Genomic DNA, 25,194 nt, shown 5'->3' on the forward strand with positions numbered 1-25,194 from the left:
ACCGTGGAAAAGAAGGGAGAGGAGGTTTGGATTTCTTCTTTGGTTTGGATTAACGTTAACCGCCCTCGGTTTTAATAAAACGTTTTACGTTTTGCGCGGATGAAAAATAAATATCCGCTATTAATTCTCCAACCCGTTCACTTTTCTCCACCGATCTATCTTGCCTCGCGTTACGGCCTTAATCGTTGCGCCAACTTGCGAATTATTGCGAACGTAACGTATAAATATTATTGCCGCGGCTTCGTTAATGAATCTCGTAACTGTTGCGATCCACGAGTTAAAAATGTTGCAACGAAAATTGCAACACGCGTACTCATATACTTTGTTTGCGAGTACAGTAATGGCGGTACACCTCTTCCGAAAATATTTTTTTACCATTCTTCGGGAAAAAGAGAAAATCCAATCGAATAATCAAACGAAGATTTTTACTTGAAAAAAAATTGTTATTATTAATAACAGCTAATAATATAACTCGAACGTAAAAACGCACAAAGAGGAGAAATAAATCGGAAAATTCAGTTTGAAGATGAGGAAAAATAGGGGATGAATCGTAGCCCCGCTGTGGCGTTCCATCTTTCGCGAATTCCTCGCGTCGACCTTTAATTAAGGCCGATATCAAGCACCAGATATTTTCCAACGGCGATAAATCTTTCTCGTCGCGTTTCTTTCTCGTCGCGTTTCCAGCCCAGACCGATGGTGGTCCCGCATTTTTTCAACGCCTTCGAGATCCGACCAATTGACACAGCTATGCTAACTCGAATACGACGAGGAGAAACAGGATCCTTCCTTTTCTTTCTTCTCGTTCTTACTCGTTTTCTTCGAATATTTGCAGAATAATTCGAAAAAGTAGCGTTGAAAATGTGAAATTTGAACAACGTGAGAGATGAAATGTTTCGAAAGGACACTTTTTGGAATCGATCTTGGCGAGTCTTGTACCGTCTTTACTCACATCCTCTTCTTCCTCTCGATCGAACGAAATTGGTGATTTTTCCAGCGCAAGTGGAACAAGACGACGATGATCGGACACGTTCGGGAGAAAGAAGTGGAAAGGAAATAATTTCTCGATCGAACTGGAGCGGGCTTAATTCGTAACACGCGCGGGAATTCGCATTCATCACGCGGGACACCTTGGAATTCTCTTCTCGCAGAAGAGAGGGAGGCTCGTTCCTTCGATTTTCTCGAGAGGGCATCCATTATTTAAACGAACGACATTCTTGTTCGAGGGTGTGCAGCTCGTTCAATATTTATGAAGCAGGGGGTACGAAATATTCCCCGTTATTCCGTGATACTCGCGTAACGAATCGTGACCCCGAATTACCAGCTTTAATTAATCCAATCCCTTTTTTTAATTTTTCCTTTTTCATTTAATAACTAACTCTGCAGTTTCTTGAAAGAATAACTCAACCCTCGTTTCTTCTTCTTCTTCTTCTGTTCCAATGGAATAAGCTAATAATTCCGACGTTGGATAAATCTCTAAGAATAAATTGCCTAAGAATTCTCAGCTTATTTTACTTGTCCCGTCTCAAGAAGCACCGAATATTATACGGACACGAAAGAGGAGATATTTTAACAACGGTGTTAACCAGATTACATCCCGTGGATTTACATTTCCCCTCCTGCTTTTCGAAAATTTCGTTTCTCCTTCTTCCTGCGACCAAGAATACATGGAATGTGTTTCCTTTAATCCCCGACGGAAAAACTGATACTCTTTCGAAAATTTCGAAAATTCGCCGAGGACGAGAATCGTCATTTTCTCCTCAGCTGCCAAGTTCGCTGGATAATCTTTGCGAAAGGGCTCTCAAAGAGCTTCGACGATAGAGGTGGATAAGAATCTCATAGCAGAGAAACATGGTGTCTCCCTTTCTATCTCTATCCTTCTTCTTTTAATCGTTATTACTTTCTTTACTTTTACGTATTTACGCGCGTCTGTTGAACGCTTGTCACACAAGGACGCGATGGATCTCGACGCACAGTAATCGGGAGAGAGAGAGAGGGATTAAAACGAATTATCTCGAGTAAAATTGTTTCCACTCCGCGTGTAAGGTCTCTCGAATTAATTCCAAATTGAAACGACTTTTAAATTCCTCTTCCCCCGAACGATAATTATTCGCTCATCCTCTTTTCGTTGGAGGAAAGATATAAAGTTCGTTCTTTTCTTCCTCCGCCAATCTGTGTTGTTAAATAATTTTGTTCAAGGCAGGAGGTTGTTCGAAGAAGGTTTAAAGAAGTAATTGTAAGTATGACCACGATATTTGCACGGTATCTTCCACACATTTGTCCAAGCAGCCGCACTCCTGAATTGTTCCTCTTCGTTTCGCTGCTTGCATCCTTTCCAAAACGCAAGGATTTTGTAATCGACGAGCCACCGAAATCCAAGGAATTCGTTATCGCGTTTCACTTTCCGATTTCACTCGAATAGAACGAAGGAATATGTATATTATTTTCTATATTTGGTGAAAGGGCAAGGAGAAAAATTCAAGATCAATGATCTTGACGAAGATTTATCACGAACGAAAAAAATATCGTTTCAGCCTTGAGTTTTTCACGATTAAAGAAAGAAGAAAGATAATAAAGCATTGAATTACATTATCTTTTGCACTAGCTCCATCCCTAATTTTTGAGAAATTTACTCTCTCCATTCACAATTCGTGTTAAAATTATTCTCTCTCTGTCTCGATATGCCAGGTCGAAGAAAGAGGAGGGAATGATAGAAACAATCCATTGTTCCTGAGACTCTTCTCCGTTCCAACAAGTTCTCGGCGAGGCCAAACTTGGCCGGCCTCTTACGCGCGTATTTCGAATCACCGAAACAGCTCGCGCAGCTGCGTCGCAGATCTCGATCAGTGATCGAGGAGATCGAAAGAGTTATTTTCCACCACTGACTTTTTTACTTTCTCTTTTCTTGACTCGAAAGAAAATTCCGCGTCTTAACATAAATGACGGATTTTATCGATATTTTTTGGCAAAGTTAATCATCTTATGTCTTTAATCGTCCATAGAAATATTAGAGACCGATTCACTTAATCATCCTTTCCTCCATAATCTAAAAATACTTGGACAAATGACACGCTTCGTTTCTTTCGAAGGAGAGATCGAGAAGGAAGGAAAAAGAAATCGTATCGTGGGATCGTCGCGCTTAGCTTAGTGGCATCGAGCATCGCGTGGAATACGGAGTCTTTTAAATTCCGCCTGCTCCCGTTTAATTAGCACGTGCACGAAGGTCTCGTGACGGATCGGGAGGGAAGATCGCGCGACCGATTCCGGCCGAGTGATCGTGCGCTATTTTCGTGCCACGCACGATGACGCGACCGTGCCAGCCTCTCCCGTTCTACGAGTCGAGAGTTTGGCGATCGGCGTTCCGCTTTCGAACGGAACCATCGGCGACCTCTGGCAGGCCTCGAGTGGAAATTCGAAGAAATTCTTCGTTTTCAAATTCGAGTAAGATTGGGGAAGATTAGAATTTTGAACTTTTCGCTGAGAAAATACATTGCAGAATCTCTTCCTTCGTTGAAGCAAAAATTCTGTGAATCGGTGGAAACACGTTTCACAAAAATAAGCGAAGAAAAGCGTGGCCGGAAAAAGAGGATCGCGTTTCTAGGTCAGCCGGCTTGCGTAATGTAATTTTCGTATAACGTGTCGCCCTTTTGCGACGTCGCCCTCCTCCCGAGGCGAAGAGAAGCGAGGTGGTTCCCCTCGTCGCGTGATTCCATCCTCGAGAGGAGTTACGAGACGAGTTACTCGGCCATTCCTCGAGTAACGATTTAACAGGGCCGGGCATACATCATCGTCCCGCGTTTCTTCCTTGACACGGGGCGCCGTGTGCTTGCGTGAGAGAGAGAGAGAGAAAAGGAGCGAGCAGAGAGCAGCTGGCTCGTTCGGCTTCTAAATAAAGCGCTCAAGTGCAGCGGGCGAAATGAAACGCAATAAAACTTATCTGCACCCGCCTCTACTTTCTCCTCCCTCCCCCTCCCCCCTTCGTCCTCCATCCTTTGTCTCCCCACCCCTCCTCCATTTTCTTCGCCTTCCCTTTTCCCTCCTCTCCTTTTCCAGCATTTTCAACACTTCGCTGCGAATCCACCGTTACTTTTCATCTCCTTCCAGTTGTTCTTCACTTCTTCACTTCTCGAAGAAAGTTTTGCTTCTCCCCCGCTCCTTTCTCCCAGAATTTTTCCTCCTCTTTCCGAAGTAAGTTTTAAGTCGTTCTTCCTCCTCCTCCTCCTCCTCCTCCATTGCTCTCTTCCTCTTTACTATTCCTTTTACTATTCCTTCTAGCTCTAGGATTAGAGTGAAATTAATAATCGAGGATGGCGAGAGACGATTCCTTTCGTTGTGGAAACGCACGATTTTTTTCATTCGTTCTACCGCGAAGAAAATTGAGATAATATATTAGAAGGAAGGGATCCAAGGTCGCACGATCACGTAATTTCCTCGCGTAACGATTTCGTAACTCGCGCAATCACGTATCATATATTTTCATCCAGGATAATCCCTGGCGGTGGTGGCCCACCCGCGGCTACTATCGATCGATCTCGAGCAACGCCGTCGTAAGTAAGTAGCGGGGCGCGATTCGCTTCCAAATTCGGTTCGGTTTATCCGCTTTGGCAACGAGATTAACTCTTATTTCCCCCCGAAAAAAAGAAATCCTCCTCCTCCTCCTCCTCCTCCTCCTCCTCCTCCTTGAGGATCGAAGACAAAGCAAGAGAAGAAACACAAGAGGCTGTAGGAAGAAAAGTTCACGAAAAATCGCATCAAACGGCGTTTCTATCATATTCATACTTTTAGTATTTTTATCTTTACCGATTTTTTAAAAACTATCATGCTCACACCGATATTTAAATATGATTAAAATGCTCGAATCGGCAGAGAGAGTCATTTTTTTCGATATATATATATATATAGGAAGGGAAGTCTGCTCATCCCATTGCAGGATTGTTCGAAAGGAGCGGTCGATCGGATATCGATTTCGTCTCGGGCATAACCTAAAATTATACACATTGTTCTGTTATTTCAAATGACACCGGTGTGCGCATTCCACGTTTTCGTTTCTGTGGATAATTCGGTTATTTTCAGAGAAGCTTGGTGGTGGTAAATCGCGTCCACGTTGGATATTTTTCAGAGAGATATATTTGTATCGCGGTTGGATGGATGTGATGACTCATCGTCGTGTGATTTATCGTCGCCATCGATAGACATCGTTTTTAATCTCAAATTGCCCGCGATATTAATACGTTTCTCTGGAGAAGGATAGATAATATTCTTTTTAAAACACTTTCGTTCAAACATTTTGAAAAGGGGAGAAATCCGAGATTTTCTTTTTCTTCTTATCTCTGGGACGATTGCCACCTATATGGATCATCGATATTTCGTTTTTCGTTTTTCCAGAGTCGTTTTTTGGGGTCGGATGCTCGAAACGGCGGGGAAAATGGTTGGAACGTGAGTCACACGCGGTCTCATCGCGGCCGAAAAGTTGTTTCACGAGTTGTCCGTTTCCATGGATCGAGAAAATGAGTATTAAGTAAATCACGGGAGGAAACGGATTTATTTATTGTTTCAATTTGAGAGAGATTCCAACGGTCGTCGAGTTAAAAGGATTAAAAAGTAAGAGATCGAGTTAAAAAAGATGAGGAGGATGTTGTATCTGTGTGAGTCGAGGGATGAAAATTAAGGGAAATTAATTTTGATATTGGCTTCGATCGCTTCGCTCTTTGGAAACGTTCTTTCGTGAAGAATCATCGAATCATCGTTCCTTTTTTCTCCTTTTGAGAAAAAATAGAATTCGAATAGAAATTCTGTACAAACAAGATTTGGAGAACAAGGCGTTGCGGAGTGAATATGGTTTCCAATATTTTTTTGAAATTCGTATTCTACAAATTTGAAAATTGGCCTTCACCGAGTTAAAAAGGTAGAAAATTTGAGAAGGATATTCGTATTTCTACGAGTTGACAAACTTTTCGAAAACGGTGAAGAATCGTCGAACGAATTTCGATCGATATCGAAGATTAATTTTGTTAACCTAACCACTTTAATCTCGCCTTTTAAAAATCTGAAATAGGTTATTAAATCTCATTGTCAAATTTTAAATCGCAACAGCGTTTACAGTTACGTATTGTTGGAATGAATTAGGACACGTGACCTTAAAACTCGAAGGGGGGGGGGGATAGGACCCTCAAAAGCCGGAATTACGAAGGTGAAGACGGATCGTTGGCCACGCCAACGAATATTTCTTCCCAGAACGTCGAAAATCCCGAGACGAGAATCCCGAAAGCGAAGGATCGGAAGAAGAGTAAAAATAAAGGATTCGATCGAGGCTTTTGTTTATCGATTGTTAAACCGACGAAAGAGACGAGGGTGAGAAGGGTGCGATAGCCGGTTGCGTTGGCCGCGCGGCCAAATTGGCCTGGTGCCCGATTTCGTGCGAAAAAGGAACCGTGTCTCTTGCAGACAGATTAGTAATTAAAATGCTTATTAATAACCCACATTGAGATTGAACGCAAAAATTCGTTCGAAAGAAAAGAAAAATCGATGGATCGCCGTGGAGTTGACAACAGGGGAAGGATAGCTCTCTCGTCAAATCCTCCTTCCTTCCTTTCCAAAAATCGTGATCGAAATGAACACGATCCGCGATCTTATCCGTATAGGATAATACATTTCGACACACGCGCACACACATATACCGTTGCGTGTATCCAAACCCTTTAAAAATCGGGAAAGGATCGAGGCGAAAAGGGAGGGTAAAAATGGAGAGCGATCCATTCACGAGTTTTATTATATCCCCGCCCACGCGCGAAAGGATCCGAAAAATTTCCATCTCTACGCGGATTAAAGCGGAACTCACCACTGTCGGCGTAGGTCTCTGAACCGTATCCATCCTGGAGACCGCTCGACCACGTGCCCTCGTACCTCGCCGTGGACGTGGTCGATTGCCTGACGCCGTATCGACCCTTGAATCCCTGCGACCACTCGCCCCTGTATATCCAACGTCCACGGGTCTCCATGCCGAGTCCGTGCCGCTTCCCATTCTGCCACTGGCCCTCGTAAACCGATCCGCTGAAATTCCATATATATCGTTCGTAAGCGGGATTTCAAAACATCCCCCCCGATTAACACCGCGGGTTAATTGATTAAACGGTGGGATACTTGTTGCTTTCTTTCTGGTTGAAACTTTGCCTTTCCTTTGAGAAAAGAAGGTGGTGCTTTGTTGAAGGAGAATAGAGATAGAAATTGGGGAAAAATATAATAGAATCGGTGGAGCGAGGGTGGAAGAAAATCTATTCTTCGAATCTATTCTGTATAAATTTGATGAAAAATAATAATCGGAAGCTACAGAGAGGAATCTTGGGTCGGGAATTTGGATCGAGAGAGAGGAGAGTTTTGAAGAGAGGCTGGAGGACTCGTTATCGGGACGCTCTTTTCGGTTTTCTTTCGAATATTCACACGTTTCGCACGAGTGAATCCTCTCGTCGAGGAGGGAGGAAAGAAACGGATCCTTTCGAAGCAGCAATTTTCCTTTGAGAGCAAATTCTTTTTCCTTCTCTCTCTCATACGTGCAACAAGCATCGTCTCTCTTCTTTTCACGAAAAAAAATAATAAGCGTTTATGGACAACGTTCGCGGGAGAAAGTGTTCCTATAACATTTTTATCGATGATCGTGACATTTCCAAGAATATGTTCCATCTAATCGCCAATGTGCCATTATTAACGTCACAATTAGAATATTTATCGAGGCGTAAAACTCTCGATGAGATATTCTTTCTTCTTGGATTCATCGTTGGAAGGAAACAGGAATTACCAAGGAATTACGGCTCGACGATGCCGCTTGTAAACAACTCCCCGTTTTAATTAATCCACGGTTGACACGGATGATTGAAAATTGCCGAAGGAAGATTCGAAGAATAAGCACACGTCGAGTTTCCAAGGAGTGCAAGTAAATAAATAAATTGACGAGAGATTAATCGTGAAAATATTGGTCCACCGATATTTGTAATCGATGTAATTCGAGAGAATTTTAGGAAATTTTTAAATTTAACGCGATGCGTCAAAAATCGTGCAATCCTTTGTTGATGTCGCAGCGACTATGAAAATTGTTGTAAAAAAGATCTCGCATCAAATCTAGATCGATCATTTTCAATATATTGTTATCATGTGCGAGTTTCTCATCTCGAATAAAAATTCCTAAATCTACCTCGACCAAACAACTCTCCCCATAAAATTTTCCAAATTTCGAAGCAATCGTATTCGAAAGCGAGCGAGAAAATTAAACAAATTTACGGAAATGTTTACGACGCGCTGCGTGTTTCGCATCGAGAAACCACCAACGATAAAAATAATCGAAATGGATGCTCGTCATCGGGGGCCAGGGCCCATAATTCATCCCTAGGAAAACGTGACTCGGCGAAGACCTTGCTCCACTTTGAAAACGAAAACGAAACACGCCGGGATACTCGGCCCAGATACGTGGTCGCACACGAGTTTCCATTGTTGTGCTCTTTATCCCCTTCCCCGAATCTTCTCGCCATCTTCGATCGAACCGTTTGGAGAATGGAAAGAAAAGAAAGAGAGGATTGTTTGATATCCGTTAATTGGTGGAGTGTAATTTCAAAACGATTTCACGGACGAATACGAGTAATCGTAATTAATAACGCGATCCTTGTTATCGAATGATCGAACATGATAAGAATCGTGGAATTACGAGTATCGGGTTTAAACTTTTCTTTTCTCGGTTTTATTATAATCGTTTTAATCCATATTATTATTTTAATCCTTCAGGATTGGATTAATTGTTTGTTTCCTCGATTTCGAGGAAAGGAATGAGGAGGAAGGAGAAAGTTGGGAGAAAGAATCGAGGGAGGGAAGACGATCGATCGACGGAATAATTTTAGACGAAAACGGATGAGATTCTCTCGGTGTGATCGTCGTCGTGTCGTAAAAGATTAACACGCCGGGTCTAAGAATAAACGAAGGGATTAAGACGGTGAGGTGAAAACGTGGTATTTACGAGTCAATTACGATATTCGACGTGCGTGACTTTTGCTCGATCGAGCAACATTTTTTCGAGCAATATTTTTCTGTCACGTGCTGCCCTCGAATCCACTTACGTGTTCTCGTGTAATTGTTACATGGATGATTAATGTCGTTGCTCGATCGATATCGCGCACAAGACATTTTCTTCTTCGTTTCACGTATTTCGCGACAGGGAAGAATTTTAATAATACAATCTTCAATCGAATCGAACTCTAAAATAAATCTTAATGTTTCGAAAAATAAATGTCTTCTTACATTGTCTACTGCTTAAATTGTCGAATTTGTGTGTCTCTCTTTCTCTGTCTATATATTCGTATATATTCAAAAAAATCGAAGAGAATGGTTGAATATCGATTTTTGATAAATGCAAAAGACATTTATGAAAAATGCAACGAAATTGGAAATATTTGTGCGTATTGATGATACGACAATTGTACCGAACGAATAAAAAATATATATATATATATGAAAAGAAAATCGAATATTGAAAATTCTTCCTCGGATCATCCTACATCTTTTCGAATGCATTAACATAAGAAATTTTATTCGACGAATTTGCACGATAAAATAAAATTGTATCGTCTAGGAGAGATAAAAGGAAGAAAGTAGATATCTTGGAGAAATAAAATTTAAAAGGAAAAGATTTTTAAGCGATTCGTCAAAATGGAAAGGTAAAATAAAACGAACGGTTAAAAGGAGGTCGGATAAAGTAAACGGAATTGACCCGATTCGTTCGAAAATTTCCTCCTTTCGAAGGTTAAGCGGAGATGCACATCTCTAATCATGTATATCAAGTGCACACAGATGGGCAGACACAGTTGGGATGTTTGGGATAGTTGTCCTAATAACATTCGACGCGCACTGGCAATATATCGATATTCTTGGACAATCCGAAGCATCGATGCATCCACATGACCTATTATATCCGAATCTTACCTAAAATCTCTCCCTAATTCAGAGATTATTTCCGAACGATTCGTCCTCGCAGCGACCTATCTAATTCTCTAAATATCACAGTGACGCACAGATAAGAAGAATTGATTTTCGACGAAGAAATTTGAAATTTTGAAAAAAAGTTTCACGCGAGGGAAAGAAAGTGAACGCTCGTGACAAAGAGTTGGCGACGTTTCGTCCTAATCTCACGTTCCCATTGATGAAGATGGTACTAAAAATACATAAAAATGTGGGTCAATTCCCCTATACGTTGAAACGAGCGCGTGTCAGCCGATGTTAATAACACTTATATTTACGAGCTCTCGTTGCACTGGACTATTTAAAGCTGCGTGACAGAATTTCTTCCGGAACGATCGACGACGGATCAAATATAGTTGGCGCTATATCCGGTAGAAAGGAGAGATATATATATATAAAAATACAAACTCGTTTCTATTATTTCTCATCCGCGAATAATAACTAACGAATTTCTAAAAGAAACGTTTTATCGCGCACCACCCTGATGATAATGAAAAAACTTGCATGAAAAATTTCCTCAACGATATTTAAAATATACTATATTCAGAATATTCGCAGAAATACATTTTCGTTCTTGGGATAGAAAAGGAAGAGGGTAAAACTTTCCTTGGACGAGATCCAATTCCGATTAAAAGTATCATCCCCGAAGGGGGGATCGTTCGGAGAGGAGGGAAGAGAATTCGATCGGATTATCATCCCCCTTTCCTCTCGTCCTGGCTAGGAAATTTGGGCGTCCGTGAACTAGGTCCTAAACGGCTCCCAGTGACCCGGACTCGTTGTCCTTGCACTCGGTGGCCCACTTTCAGGACTCCCGCCCTTCCCCACCTGCGTCTACGTGTCAAGGTCTCCCGTTCATCTCGAATTGACGCCGTTTCAGAATCGCGCCTCCTCCCATCTCTTCCTCTTCTTCGGAACCGATTGCATTTCTCGAAGGAGAAGGGAAAAGCTCGCTCGATCCGTCGAGAAGGATCACGAATCTTGTTTTTGCAGCTCTCGTTCGAACAGACGAAACGAAAAAATTGGAAGATGGATCGAAGGGAAAAGAGCTTTCGATTGGGAGTGAGCGTGAAAGTTTGATCTCACCTAGGCCAGGTGTAGACACCGGAGACCTCGAACCCGTAGTGCCAGCTTCCCGAGTACGCGCCTTGGCCCTTGGGCCCGGTGCACACCCCGTGCCCGTGAGCCTTCCCGTCCTCCCAGCCGCCGCAGTAGGTGCCGCCATCGTCGAAGTCGAATCTCCCGCCGTTCACCTGGGCTCGATTCGACCCCGCCGTGGCCGTACCCGTCGCTCCAGCCTGGGACGAGCTTACGCCACCACCTGTTTGCGGCAATTGGCCGCCACCTGCAACCCCGTTCGGCGCCCCGGACTGTTCGCCAGACTGTGGCTGTTGCTGCATCCTCCTCGACACCGCTTCCAACTCTTCCACCTCCTCCTCCTCCACCACCAACTCGTCTCCCCACCACCCACGTCGCAATCACTCCCCCCTTTATTTATCGCGCTCCTGCTCGTGGACGCGCCGCTCCTTTCGCCCTTCCTCGTCGCCGTCGTCCTCGTCGTCTTCGTCGTCTTCGTTATCGTCCTCCTCCTCCTCCTCCTCCTCCTCCTCCTCCTCCTCCTCCTGGTGACGACGGCCCGTTACCAGAGATCGCACACGCGCCTCCTTCCCGTCGAACCTCGCTCCTCCGTCATCCTTCCTTCTTCCATCCGCCTCCACGTTTCTTCCTCCCGTCGTCCTCCTCTTCCCACCGCTTCTTGCCCCTGCAATATCACCCAACAACGACACCCGGTTCACTCGCGCTTCTCACTCCTCACTCCTCTCCGCTCCTTTTCCTCGAGAGAGAAGAAAGAAGAAGAAGAAAGAAGGGAAAGAAAAAGAATTCGCACGCGTTGTAACAGGGATGGGAGGAGAGAGAGAGAGAGAGAGAGGGAGGGGGTCGAGGGGCTCGCCGTTTGAAATATCGATTTCACCGATCGACGATTTTGGATGTCAAGGATACGGTTTTTCCTCCTCCTTCTCCTCCTCCTCCTCCTCTTCTTCTTCTTCTTCTTCTTCTTCTTCTTCTTTGTGTACGATCTATAAATAGGGGGGATTCAGCCCGAACCGAGGCTAGACGAGAACGCTCTAGGATTCGACACGGGTTAATTTTAGTCGGCGTTGGTCGGACAGTGACGGGGGACAGAGCCGAGAGAGAGAAACATCATCTCGTCATCAGCGGCGAGATCTCGAGCCGGAGCAAGATCCGCGGATCGGCGGCGTCACTCCTCCTCCCTCGCCACCCCCTGCGAAACCGCTTTCGAGCGGCTGCTTCCCCCCCGTGGCCTTGAAACACTGCTAAACTCGGGGGGAGGGGGGAGGGAAGAGGGGGGCAGAAAGAAATCGATACACCCGGTAGAGATCTTCCCGATACCGCACACTATCTGCTCGCTATTCCACCACCACCACCACCACCGTCACCACCACCATCACCACCACCACCATCACCACCATCATCATCATCGCTACCACCACTCGACGATAACGACTCGTCGATAATTTTCGCTTCCTTCTCCCTCTCACTTTCTCTCACTTTCTCCCTTTCTCTCTCTCTCTCTCTCTCTCTCTCTCGCTCACTCGCTCGATCGCTCCTCTCACTTTTATACCTCGAACGTCGAGGTCGATTCGAGCTCGAGAAGAATCGACTTTTATATACTCGCGCGCACCCGTTTTTTCCCCCTTAAACCGAAGCAGCAGCTGGTTTTTCTCGGAGGAGGAGGAGGAAACGAGGGACACGATTCTCCTCTCCTCCTCTCCGCGGTCGGAAGGATGCGGCGCGATCGATGGATGGATCGATGGATGGGACGAGAAGAACTGGGTGCACGACACCACGCGCCACCACACTCCGATCGCGAGGCTGAAACGCACTGTGCAGCGAGCTGGGCGCCGGGGCGAGAGGAAACTTTTCGAAACTCGTCGAACTTGTCCCGAAAGTTGTCGACGGGCAGAACAGCAGCCGCGGTTTCGCCGTCCGTCTGACGCCGTTACGCAACGCTTCTATAAGCATCCGTGATCCGCTCGGAATGTGGCCCTCTCTCGCTCCATCTCCCTCCGCCGCGCAGTCTGTCTCCGTCCCTCTCTCCCTCCGCCTCTATCCACCCGGCCCTGTGCTTGCGCCTCGTTCCTCCTCGGCCAGTCGTCGAAACGAACGCGCGAAAGCTCGTCCGATAGAGGAGCGCGCAACGCTCGCTTCCTCTAGCCTTCCCCCGCTCGGCGTCTCCACCGACGAGGAGAAGAAGAAGAAGAAGAAGAAGAAGAGGAAGAAGAGGAAGAGGAAAAAGAAGAAGGAACACCGGTATTCTCCCTGTTTCCCTGGTCCTCCTACGAACCAGCGTGAATCAGCCCGCCTTCTTCTTCCTACATGCGGTCTTAAAATATTGCACTAGACTTCGTGACGAGTCTATTGCACACCGATTCTCTCTAGCCTATCATCCTATCCTAGAGGATATGAAAACTACTTCTTTCTCGAGGAGGGTAGAAAGAACGGAGCGAAAGGTATTGCTAGCTGGAAAATGTAAAACGACGAAGACGACGAAGCTCGTCATCGCGAGGGGTGAACCGCGTGGACCGGGCCTGGCTGGACACGGATTCACCGGCCGACGACGCTAGAGCGGCCGCCTCGAGCTCTAGCCTCGAGCTTCTCGGCTAGCTGGCTAGGAGCTTCTATTTTTACCATGGGGTGGCGAATTGTTCCCCACGAGGCGGCAGCTCGAGCGGGCCGCACAGGTTCGCCAATGCGACCGGGTTCAAACCGTTTATAAATAGTAGGAGTTTCTCGCGCCGCCGCCACTCGCGGAAAATCGGCGACGATTTGACGGGGCCCTGATTCGATCTCGATGCAAGTATCTCTCTCTCTCTCCTTCTTTTCGTCTCCTTCTTTCGATCGTTTCGTGCGCGGTGATGACAGGTTTTTTTTTTAGAGGAGAAGGGGATACAGTTGGTTCGAAGGATGATTCGATATGATTCGATCATCGCGGTGTATCGTAAAAATTAACGATACTTGGAAATAAAATTTTCTCGCCGAATCGAGATACGTGGAAAATTTTATCGACGCTCGTTTGTTTTTACAATTCGCGAACGAATCGAAGGGAAACAAGACTATAATCGCGAATAGAGATTATCACGGGGTGAGTGTTCCATTCAGATTTGCACGATTACTAATTCGTACGTGGGAGAAGCTTACGTGTTCGGATGAGTCAATGTTGAATGAACGCGTAAGGAGAAATATCAATAATTACGTGTACCTTCCCTGTTCATCCGAGCATATCGTTCCACGTGTAACGAAATTCGGGGAAGTTTGATTTCGTCGAAAGCGATTTCGTTGGAAGAAAAGGAAGAAATCGAGAGGATCTCGATATATTACAGATAACAGGGAAAAAAAAAGAAGAAAAACCGGTAAAAGAATACGACCGTTGTTGTTTGAATCGAAACGGTGGATCTCGAACGATTGATCGAGGAAGAGACACGACTATACCTACCACGTGTGTATATGTTATATATATATATATATATATATAGAGCTGCATTTTTGATGCTGCACACGCGATGTCGGTCACTCGCTTTCCAGCCAACGAAAACTAGGCTTCCTTGAATTTATTAGAATTTACATTGCCATCGATGTCAACGTACGATAGGAACGAGAGGAGATGATGATGATCGAGGATGTGGAACACCTCGTAGGACGAGCCTCGCTTTTTTATATAACAGAAATCAATTAATCGATCCCCTCCGGATGTGGCCTATTGTTGCACGCAAGAGGCGAGAAATAATCGCGCGTGCACGATGCTCACACGCTTCACGTCGGCGCGGGCAAGGAGAAAAAGAAAAGAGAGCCGGTACAAAGCGGCGGTCTACCCTCATTATTAAAATAACTCCTCCTAGAGGATCGTTTTTCCTTTCGAACGATCGTCCGTAGTGCCAATTTCGCGCGCTCCCTCTCGTTCTCGTCCTCTTCCTCCACCGAAAAAAAAATCTTCGACGATCTTTTTCTTCGATCGAGAACCCCACGCTTTTCGAAAACGAAAAAAAAAAAAAAAGAAAACTCCACGAGTTCCACGCATGTCTGTTGCGAATCGCGTCGCGCAATCCTCGATCACGGATCACTCGTTATGTCGATGCGCCTGTAGCATCGCGACCATCACGCGGTCTGTGACGCGGGAAGGGATGGGAGCACCTGAGGAATCACGACAACGCGACGCGAGGGGAGATGATGTTGATCGTAGAGAAACGATCGTTTGATTCGTGATCCACGGTGCACAGTGATTAATTCGTACTCGAGGAGGAGAAACGAGTAGTTTCGTCCGCCTCTTATTTTCTAATTAAAGAGAATAATATAAGGAAGATCGCGCGTTTAATCCTTTTCACTTCACTTTTCTAATTTCTCAAATTTATTTCTCTTTCTTTCCTTTCCTTTGCAGAGGATATTCTACACCTTTAAACGCGAGGAGAGTAAAAATTTAACGACGAATCGAGACCATCGCGGTGGCGAGAACATTTTCTTTAATCATCCGTGACCCGAAATCCGAAGGTATGTGGGACACACGCGTTTGCACAACGCGTTTTTTCACTTATTTCACCGCGTAAATTCATTCTTGAGGTATATTTACAAATCACTCTATATATATATATATGTATATATATGTATGTATAAAATATATACAGGTACTGGAGAAGTATCGTTGGGATGGAAAGGAACGGTGAAGCCGTTGGAAAATGGAAAACCGGCACAACAACTCGCGACCCAAAAATACTTGATAAAAATCACCGTGGTTGCGAAGAGCGCAGCTGCAAGCATCACCAAAGAAAACACACGGAAATAGAGCGGACACACGAAGCTAGAGCGTACACTTTGAGCGCGCGCGAGCGAGCGAGCCGAGCCGCTTGTGTCACCGATTGCGAGATCGAGAAGGAGGAAGCGAGGTTAGAACCACCTTCGAATTTCTCTTCTCTCCACGATCATTCCTCGCGACCATCCTTTTTTCCGCGAATACAACACACCCACGACACACCATCGCCGGTTGCGAACGGTTCAAAGCTCTCTCTCTCTCTCTCTCTCTCTCTTCCTTTCTCTCCCTCCCTCTCTCTCTCTCTCTCTCTCTCTCTCTCTGGTTCGCACTTCCGGTCGATCGATCCGGCTAGCTCGACACGTGCAGTTTTCCATCAAGGAAAACTCCTTTCTCTCTCTCTCTCTCTCTCTCTTTCTATCAACTCTCTCTCTCTCTCTCTCTACGTGTCGCGCACAACGCATTGTGGAAAAACACGTTGAGCGTTTTTCCGCACACGTGTCCCGCACACGACGACACTTGTCAAGCGCAGCTGCGCCACACCGCATTCACGCATGCAATCCCCCTGCGGCACACGCACTCGACCAGATCGCACACCGTTCGTCGATAACGTGACACGGTTCTCTCGGCAGTCTCGAATTCTCGTCGAGGATAAATACGGAAGGATGATGGTGTGTGTATATATACGCGTGCGTGCGTGTGTACCGTGCCGTTCCTCGAGGCGTCTCGCATCGAAGGGCCACCGTGGTCGTCGCGTCGATCGTTGCTTTCCTTCCTTCCTCTCCGCGCACCGGTGTCCACTCGCCCCTGTTCCCCTGTTTTCGATCGTGCTCTACACACCGTGCTCGTGCTCGTTGCTCGTGCACCGTAGTAGTAGTAGTAGTAGTAGTCGTGTCACGGTTCCGCTCGTTGCTCGTCCTCCTCCTCCTCCTCCGCCTCTTCCTCCTCCTCCTCCTCCTCCTTCTTCTTCTTCTTCTTCTTCTTCTCGAGAAGGCCTACAGTTCCGGTTTACTCGCGTGTCGCGTTGCACGAGTCGAGAGATCGTTACTCGACGTTGTTTTTTGTTGCGGAGATGTATGTGTGTGTGTATGTGTGTGTATGTATATGTATATATAGTCGGTTACCACCTTTGCGCCGTCGACGTACACGCACCGTGGATACGGGGACGCGCGTCAGGGTGGTGGCATGATTGCGACTATCCACCTCGTCGCGGTGAGCCGTCGGCGCTGCCCTCGACGCCGTGCGACGCCGGCGTCGTGGCGCCTCGAGTCGGACCCTCTTCTCTTTAGGGCACATGCGCTGCTCGATACCGATGGCCGCGATTCGCCGCTCGCGCCGCCTCGCTCGAGCGGGATTTCCTCGAGTGATCCACGAAATCCGTCCACGAGTTTTGAACGATTTCTCTTCTCTTTTTTTTTTTTTTTTTTTTCAATTTCGAGAAATATATAAAAGAAATCTGATTGTTATAGATCTCTTAAACTTGGATAAAGTGTTTATTAGCTCTCGTTCAAATTCTTATTTTCTTATTGAATGAATATTTCGAATTTCGAATTTCAAGATAAATTTAGAAATTTAGAAGAGAATTTTAGAATATGGTTTTGCAAGGTTTCGAAGTTTGGAAATTACCGAGCATTTTTAAATAAAGAGAATTTTTTAAAATGTTTTAGAGATCGAACGGAATTTCCGAGAAATTCGAGAAATCCCCCATTCGATAAGAGTCCTGCACTCGGAAGTATATACAACAAACAGGAATATGGAATAAGGAGAGATGATGGAACACATTTACATGCATGTCGGACGATCCATGTAGTACATGGATTTTGAATGTAGGGTAGAATATGTGCGCACTGGATGGAAAATCGAGGTGTGGCAGCATTTACCGGAAAATCGAAGGCAACTACTTCTCTAATACGCTTCGTAAAATTCAATAGATTCTACTTTCGACAACAGAAACGGGTCACCCGTGAGTTTATGCAACTATACGTTCAAATAAAAGGTAGAATTATATTTCTTCTCTTGTATCTCTCTATATCGAGGTAAGATAGAAATATATAACATTTTATGTATTTAACAATCTTTCTTATCAAATACAAAAGTTGGGACGATAAATTTTAATAAATTTAAAAAAGGAATTATTTGTAAAATTAATAAATCTTGAATTGAAAAATGATAAATTATAACGTAGTTATAAAATTATTAACGAAATATTAGTAGAATATTGAAAATTATAATATTTAAATCATTTCTTAAAATATTCGTTGAATTTTACAGATAGCCGTTGTTATCGACTTTGCCCATCGAGCTATGGTTACCGGATGAGAAAAGATCAGATCAGTTCCGGTTTGACGCTATTCTTCACAAATATATTCCATTTATTCTATAATTTAAAATTACCTATGAATTTTATTATGTTTAAGATACATGTGATACATGTTTTATGAGATTTTTTTATTTTATTATTTACGAGATTTAATACGTAATTTCATGATTAATATTGATAGATAAGAAATTACTGCTGTGCCAATGTATCTTCAAACGATAAGTTGCATTTCTTTTAACACAAGTGATTAATTAATCGTTTAAATATACATATATATATATATATATACGAATAAAGATTAAAAGTATAGATAAAATTTGAATCAAATTTAGAACATTTTTTTTAAAAAATAATTTTTATTCAAAAAAATCTAGTAAATAATTAATAGATTTCTATTTTATATTTAATCAAATTAAAAAAATATTAACGAATAAACTTATTTATGGTTATTTTGTGATTATTCTTCGCATAAAATAAAAGTTAGAATATTTTAATATAGATATAAATAAGATTAATTATTAAAAAATTAAATAATTAAACGAAATGCTTAATAATTTTTCGTCATGTTTTAGTATCCTTTAATTTAGATACATTTTTCTTTTATATCCATTTTTATTTTAAATATTCAGTTTTATCTTTCAGTTCTTATCTTTAATTTATCTTAATTTGATTTAATAATTTTTGTATCATATTAATTATAATAATCTAGTCTTATTTCATTTTTAATTAGCGTGTCTTTGTAAAATTTTAAAAATATATATAGAAATCTACGTTTGAAATATATTCTATTATATATGAATTTTCGCGCGGTTGAAATGAATAAGAACTGTGTCGCTTCAGCCAATCGGAAAGCTGCTAAGGCCCAGTAATTAGACGAATCATATATGGCGTCAGTTTACTATCAAGAATCACGAAGAGAGGATGTGTTACACCGGCTCAGGTATATAATTGTGAAATTTGATATTGTAATATAATTTATGAACTTGTAGTGCTTTTGTTTAATTTATTTATGTGTATTTAATCATTTACCAAGTATAATTATATCAAAATTCAATTATCTTTTGAGTTTTTTCTTTATTGTTCGCATATTTTTCAATTAGTCATTTCATCAGTAGTTTGTAATAAATATTATATAGTTGTGTTATAAGCATCTGAAGTCGGATTTAAATTTAATTATTTTAATATTATTCCAATTTTATATATTTGTTTCATGGTTCTGATTTTTATTTATATAGATTATCATTTAATTATTTCAAACGTGTAATAGGTTATGCACTCATTACTTTCAAATGCAAATATAATAAAATTTGATTTATTATACAAAAAATGTATAATAATTATTATAAATTTTTTTTTATTTATATTATATATAAAAATAAAAGTAGATTAAATCTTTTTGATTAAATTTTATTTCACATATATTTTGTAAATGTATCTTCGGGCATTCAATTCGTACTGTTATTGTTTCGACTTTACGTTCAAAATTTCTTATAATTCTCTTTCTGAGAAATTGATGATTTGTTTATATATGTATATATATGCTCGACGTATATTTTGATTTCTTGCTTCCGAACAAATCTTCGACGCGTCATTTTACTATTGAAAGTCGTGGCGTTTGGACGTTTCGTTTCGCAGGTGCGTGATTAATATTACTACGTAATATATTATTTCTGTAATTATATTTTTATTTCTTGTATATTTTTGTTCAATTAATTATATTTATTCGATAATCTATCGAATGTTATTATATCTAATTATTTTTTGAGAAATAATTTACCTTTTTCTTTTATTAACCTAATTTTCTATTAATATCGTAAATATGATAAAAAATATTATTAACTTTTGTATAGAATAATTAAATTATATGGAATTTGAGTATGATTATTGTTTTGTTTTAATATAATTGATTCTAATTTCATATATTTTATATATTTATTCTAAAAATTTGATTATCTTCTGTGCAGATTATCGATTGATTATTGGGATAATCTACAAAGAGAGAAAAAATTTCAATATGGACGCTAACAACCATTCAACGTGATCGAAAAAGTGGTAACGTTTAATTTTTCCTGTCAAATTTTAATATTTTATTTTCCTTTTTATTAGATTGTAATAATATACTCGTTAAGTAACTAATATATTAATTTTCGAATATGTTAGATGACATTTTTTAATGCAAATAAATTAAATTTATTCTTTCGTCGTCGAATTTTCAATTCATATGTTTAGAAACGTAAAGGTATTTTATTTTAATTATCTTTCTATTAACGCAATTTTTCTTTCAGAAAATTTTTGTGATCACGCGCAATGTGGTCGATAGAGTCAGTGTTTATTTCGTAATATTTCGTATTTTTTTAGAACAATAAGTGTTAAGTGAATTTAATTATAACAATAATCATACGCGAAATTAGAATCAGTGTTTGTTCGCCGATATTATACGATAAAAATGGAAACGTAAATAGTTTTTTATTTTTATTTTTTTATTTTAAATGTTCGTTTTTCGGTATAGAATCAGTGATTCTTTCAAGAAAATAAGACAATTATCCATCATGCAAAGAGGTAAGAAATAAACATTATTATCATTATTTATGAAATATAAGCACAGATTTTTATTTTATAATTTTTAACGTTTTAATTTTGTATACGTATTTATATTATAACTGGTTAGATGGCGTTAAGTGACATACGAGATAGCTTTTTTGAGGTCGGTATTTCAGATCAGTGATGTAAAGTTCCATAAGATGTCACATCTATTCTATTTTTTATTTCTAATGGTATTCATCAAATTCCATAAACGATAAATCTATTTTCTACCTTACCTCTATTATCATCTGATGAAATTTTATTTCTTGTGCTCTGCATGACCAATCGTACAGGACATCAAAATTAGTATTTCATCTAAATTTTATCTTTAATCGAAATATTAAAATTGAGTATAAAAAAATTTTCATTCATTAAATTTAATTTAATTAATTTGATTATTTTATTTAGTTTTAATCTTTTTACAGTACATAATTTAACAATTAATTTAACGTAAATTTTTCAACTTTAATATTTCCTATTAGTTAAAAGTCGAAATAAATTAATAGTTTATTGTTATTTAAAAAAATAATTCTATCCTTGAGTATGAATTATTTTTCGTAGATTCGTTAAAAAAAAAATAACATATCATCATATTTAACGATATTTTATTTTATTTATCATTGTGTTTTTTGCATCTTATTATATTAGAATATCATTATATTACCAAGCTATTTTTCTTAAAATAATTAATTTTTAAGTTTCAGACTAGATATATTTTTTCACACTTATACAATTAAATTTTGCCATAAAATTAAAATGAAAAAATACACGATGATATTAAAATAGAATTCAATTTCGCAATCAGTGATCAATTTATAATATATAATTAAAAATTATAATACAACATATAAATACATATAACTTTCAGCTTCTTAGTAAAAGCGAAGCCTACGATAAAATATATTTATCTAGTTAAAATTGCTGATTCTTATTAAACGAGTGAGAAAATGTTTAATAATAGCATCTTAAATAATTATTTATAATATTTCGACTAATAATATTATTGAATCGACAGAGAAGAATCTTTTAATACACGATCAGAGAACAGTTAGTTTATGCATCGGGTTTCAACCGGTAATAGAATTAGATTTCCTTTCACTTAGGGGAGAATTGATTTCTCGACGGTGCTTCAGTACCGTGTGTAAGTTCTTCGATGAAAAGTTCGTCGCTCGGATAGTGAAGAAAAATACAAGATAATTGGAAGGAAGAACAAAAGTAATCATTCTTATTATCGATATATCACGTTCTAGAAACTGATAACTAGTAAACTATCTCTTCGCGAATTTGAAAAAGTTTTGTTCGTGCAATATTTAAAGAATGTATAATAGCATTATAATATTAAAATTTCCGCTCGATATACGGAATTGTAAAATCGAGTGAACGTCGAATTTGCTATTCCTATCTCGAGTGATAAAATTTTGCTTTAATTTTAGATATTAATTTGATTACGAGTACCGTTCCATCAATCTTATTCGTTCTTTCATCCATTATTATATCGTTTCGTTTAATTTTCTCAAATTTAGTCTCGAATTTTGTGTGTTTGAATTCGATCGTTCCAAATCAATCTCGGCATCATCCCAATAAAAACATTTCCTAATACATTTTTCTTTTGCCAACAATCCACGCGATTTCACGAGTGGATCACGAGTACAAAATTTTGTCGTTTATAAACCTGTTAAAAAAGCGAGAATTCGATAACCTTCCAATTCGATAGAGTTTATTATTTAAATTTCACGATCGTTGGAGTGACAGTTCGTTTTTGGATGTTATCAGGAAGAAACAGAGATCCTCTTTAATCTCGAAATCAAATTTTTCCCTTTCTCGAGGATCATTTTCATTTGGACGTATAATTGGACGGTAATTGATCAAGACGTGTGCACTTGCGATATCGATGGAGGCAAATGGCGACGTGAAATTGATTTAACCTATTATCTTACGAGAGCAATTTCTCTCGCTTTATCTTTTTCCGCGTGAACTTTCTGTTTATTCATATTATTCACGAATTGCATGTGTTATTTGAATGATAATTTTTTTTCTCTTTCTAAAATCAAACGCGTTACATCAGCTGATTTATCAGCTATTTCCACAGTGATGTAACACTGAATTTCGCAATTCACTACAATTTGTTTTCGTCGATCGTTATTTTCTTTCAGAAATAGGAAAATCACAACCAGAAGCATGGATCTGGAGGCGAAGCCCCAGCAAGAAGGCTTTCTCGAGTTGGAGGAACGGAGTATCATCGAGAAGGAGGAGTCGTCGAATCGACGAATATTGGATGGCGAAGAATCGCTGGATGAGAATTTGATCGAGCCGAGGACGATCAATTTGAACGAAGTTGCGTGGCACGATACGATCGACAGTTGTTGGATCGTGATTCGAGATTTTGTGTACGATTGCACGGATTTCTTGAAAAGCCATCCCGGTGGATCCGACGTGATACTCGAATACGCTGGCAGAGACGCGACCTTGGCCTTCATCGGCACTGGACACTCGTCCGCGGCGATTCACAGCTTAAAGAGGTACCTCATCGGTGAACTTCCGGTCGAGGAGAGGATCTTTCGTGTCCCGAACGGCCTGAAAATTTCTGCATCTTAATATCTCGATATTTGGATTAACTTAAGGAAACTCTTTCATGATTGATCCGTATTAAGTGTGCTCGAAGATGATTTTAAATTTGAATTCGATCTGAATTTCGTTAATTCCAATTAAAAATTGGCGCGAGTTTAATCAATCGTGACGATGTGGACAATGATCGATACGAGTGGAAACCGAGGTGGGATCGAATTAAAGTGGTAAAAGGTGTTAATACGTTTAGTTTTATCACGGATTTGATCCGTATCGTTGCCGTCCCTTTTGCACATCGAACGAACTATACTGTAATATTAAGTTTTTCAAGTTCCTTCGTCTTTTGGGCATTTTTTTTTTTAATCGATAAGAAACGATAAATGTTTAATATTACATTCGATTACATTTATATTTATAAGCTGAATGAAATGATGAAAGTAAGCAAGATCATTGTGACGCAGACCTCCATTCTCATAAAAATTCATTACGAAATCGATATCTCGAGAAGAAAGCGTGCCGAGTAATAATATGGATATTTCATTTTGCATACAAATCAGAATTCTAGAATCGTTTCGTTCGAGATATTTTATTGTTTGATATTTCTTGTATTTTTTTTTTTTTTTTTTTTTTTCCTATTTCGTTATTATATAATTATATGCGAATTGATATTGCAACTTTTTTTATCGTCATACTATACCTTATCGCATTTTAGCTGTTCATATTTACTACTTATCGTGTAGAAAATGCAACTTAATACGTTGACTGCCGATCACGGATGACATCGATACGACTTGCAACTTCGTTCGTATCACATTCGATTGAAAAACGTGACATTTTTTTTTTTTCTTTTGATAATTCGTGAATTAAATTACATTTTATTCTCTTCGTTTCATTTTTCTCTCGCATCATAATATTTATATCTCGCATCGGCTTCAACCGAGCTCGAACAGAAATACTCTACACGCGAATTAATGAAGCATGTTAAATAATCGTTTCTCCGAATCACGACTATCGTACATTCAAACAAAACGTGACAAAATAGAGATCGACGATTAAGACACTTTCTCTCTCGCTGATAGAGCGCAAGTGGAATCGAAATAGCGATAACGAATCGGCTATTGATTATCATTCCGTTGGCGAACCGCTAATAGAGAGCCAATATCCCCGATTAATCGGTGCAATAATCGAGAGAAAACGCGGGATTCTCTACTTAATTGGTGGCGATCTTTATTTCAACGCGCATAACGAGAGAAATTTAATTATCCCTCATCGTCAAATTGTCGCCCCGGAATATTAATTGTGACAGGAACAATAATTCGAAATGGTATTGGAGAGATTGATTTATAATGATAAAATTTGTGCGACATTACTGACTTTTTTCTTGGTAATTACAAACACGGATATCTTATTAGATTGACTTGGAAATTCAGTCGGTTATTGAATGAGTGAAAGATGATATCGAGGAATGTTTAGAAAAGAGCATGCTAATAAATTATTCTGTCTGTATGATAATTCTTACAGTTGAATTTGATTCTCAACGTTATTTCTTCCTTTTGCTTTCATCTGTCCACAAATTTTTCATTGAAAAATCTTAGTTTTTTTTTTTTCTCTTCTTTTTACTCAATTTTTTTTTCTTACTCAAATTTCCTTACATCCTTCAATTTTCCTTCGTTTCTTAATTATATTTTTTTCACAAAAGTGAAGGCACGTAAACTCGATGAAATCAATTCTCGCGAGCATTGTCCCAATTGAGTGTAAATACACTTTTGTCCGGGTTATTGCGAGAAGTGTTTCATTCTTTAATTAGACACCGTGTCTGCGATCTCGACCTAAGATATTTAAGTCACGCCTTTGTGATCATTTTACACCGTTCCAACTTACCTTCTCTCCACGCTTAAAAGTCTCCACTCCTCCT

General features: G+C 40.3%; 2 protein-coding genes across 19 annotated transcripts in view; one reads left to right on the plus strand and one right to left on the minus strand.

Annotated features, from left to right (window-relative positions):
• The window catches only part of LOC100866746 (junctophilin), a 43,731-nt gene extending 27,077 nt beyond the window's left edge, over window positions 1-16,654 (minus strand). For 3 of the 6 annotated variants that reach the window (XM_031918884.2, XM_031918883.2, XM_086915563.1), the window contains exons 1-3: window positions 12,635-13,043; window positions 11,077-11,752; window positions 6,836-7,047 (exon numbers count right to left, since the gene is read on the minus strand). In XM_031918884.2, coding sequence (XP_031774744.1) covers window positions 6,836-7,047; window positions 11,077-11,390 — 526 coding nt within the window. In that variant the 5' untranslated portion in view covers window positions 11,391-11,752; window positions 12,635-13,043. Of the gene's footprint in view, window positions 1-6,835; window positions 7,048-11,076; window positions 11,753-12,634; window positions 13,044-16,516 lie in introns of those variants that run through there. The other 3 variants (XM_086915562.1, XM_086915560.1, XM_086915564.1) reach the window with 3 other exon arrangements.
• Window positions 1-24,791, plus strand: part of LOC100866861 (cytochrome b5) — a 58,780-nt gene extending 33,989 nt beyond the window's left edge. For 2 of the 13 annotated variants that reach the window (XM_086915567.1, XM_086915571.1), the window contains 7 exons: window positions 15,446-15,555; window positions 15,690-15,947; window positions 17,479-17,807; window positions 18,083-19,071; window positions 20,096-20,183; window positions 20,417-20,690; window positions 22,868-24,791. In XM_086915567.1, coding sequence (XP_086771693.1) covers window positions 22,893-23,309 — 417 coding nt within the window. In that variant the 5' untranslated portion in view covers window positions 15,446-15,555; window positions 15,690-15,947; window positions 17,479-17,807; ... (2 more) ...; window positions 20,417-20,690; window positions 22,868-22,892 and the 3' untranslated portion in view covers window positions 23,310-24,791. Of the gene's footprint in view, window positions 1-13,163; window positions 13,524-13,552; window positions 13,867-13,973; window positions 14,156-15,445; window positions 15,556-15,689; window positions 15,948-16,118; window positions 16,483-17,478; window positions 17,808-18,082; window positions 19,072-19,600; window positions 19,767-20,095; window positions 20,184-20,416; window positions 20,691-21,567; window positions 21,930-22,867 lie in introns of those variants that run through there. The other 11 variants (XM_086915570.1, XM_086915566.1, XM_086915568.1 and 8 more) reach the window with 11 other exon arrangements.
• The last annotated feature ends 403 nt before the right edge of the window (window positions 24,792-25,194 follow it).

Source organism: Apis florea, unplaced genomic scaffold, assembly GCF_048593485.1.
Source record: "Apis florea isolate Af1SG1 unplaced genomic scaffold, ASM4859348v1 contig_3793_pilon, whole genome shotgun sequence".
Taxonomy (NCBI): domain Eukaryota; kingdom Metazoa; phylum Arthropoda; class Insecta; order Hymenoptera; family Apidae; genus Apis; species Apis florea.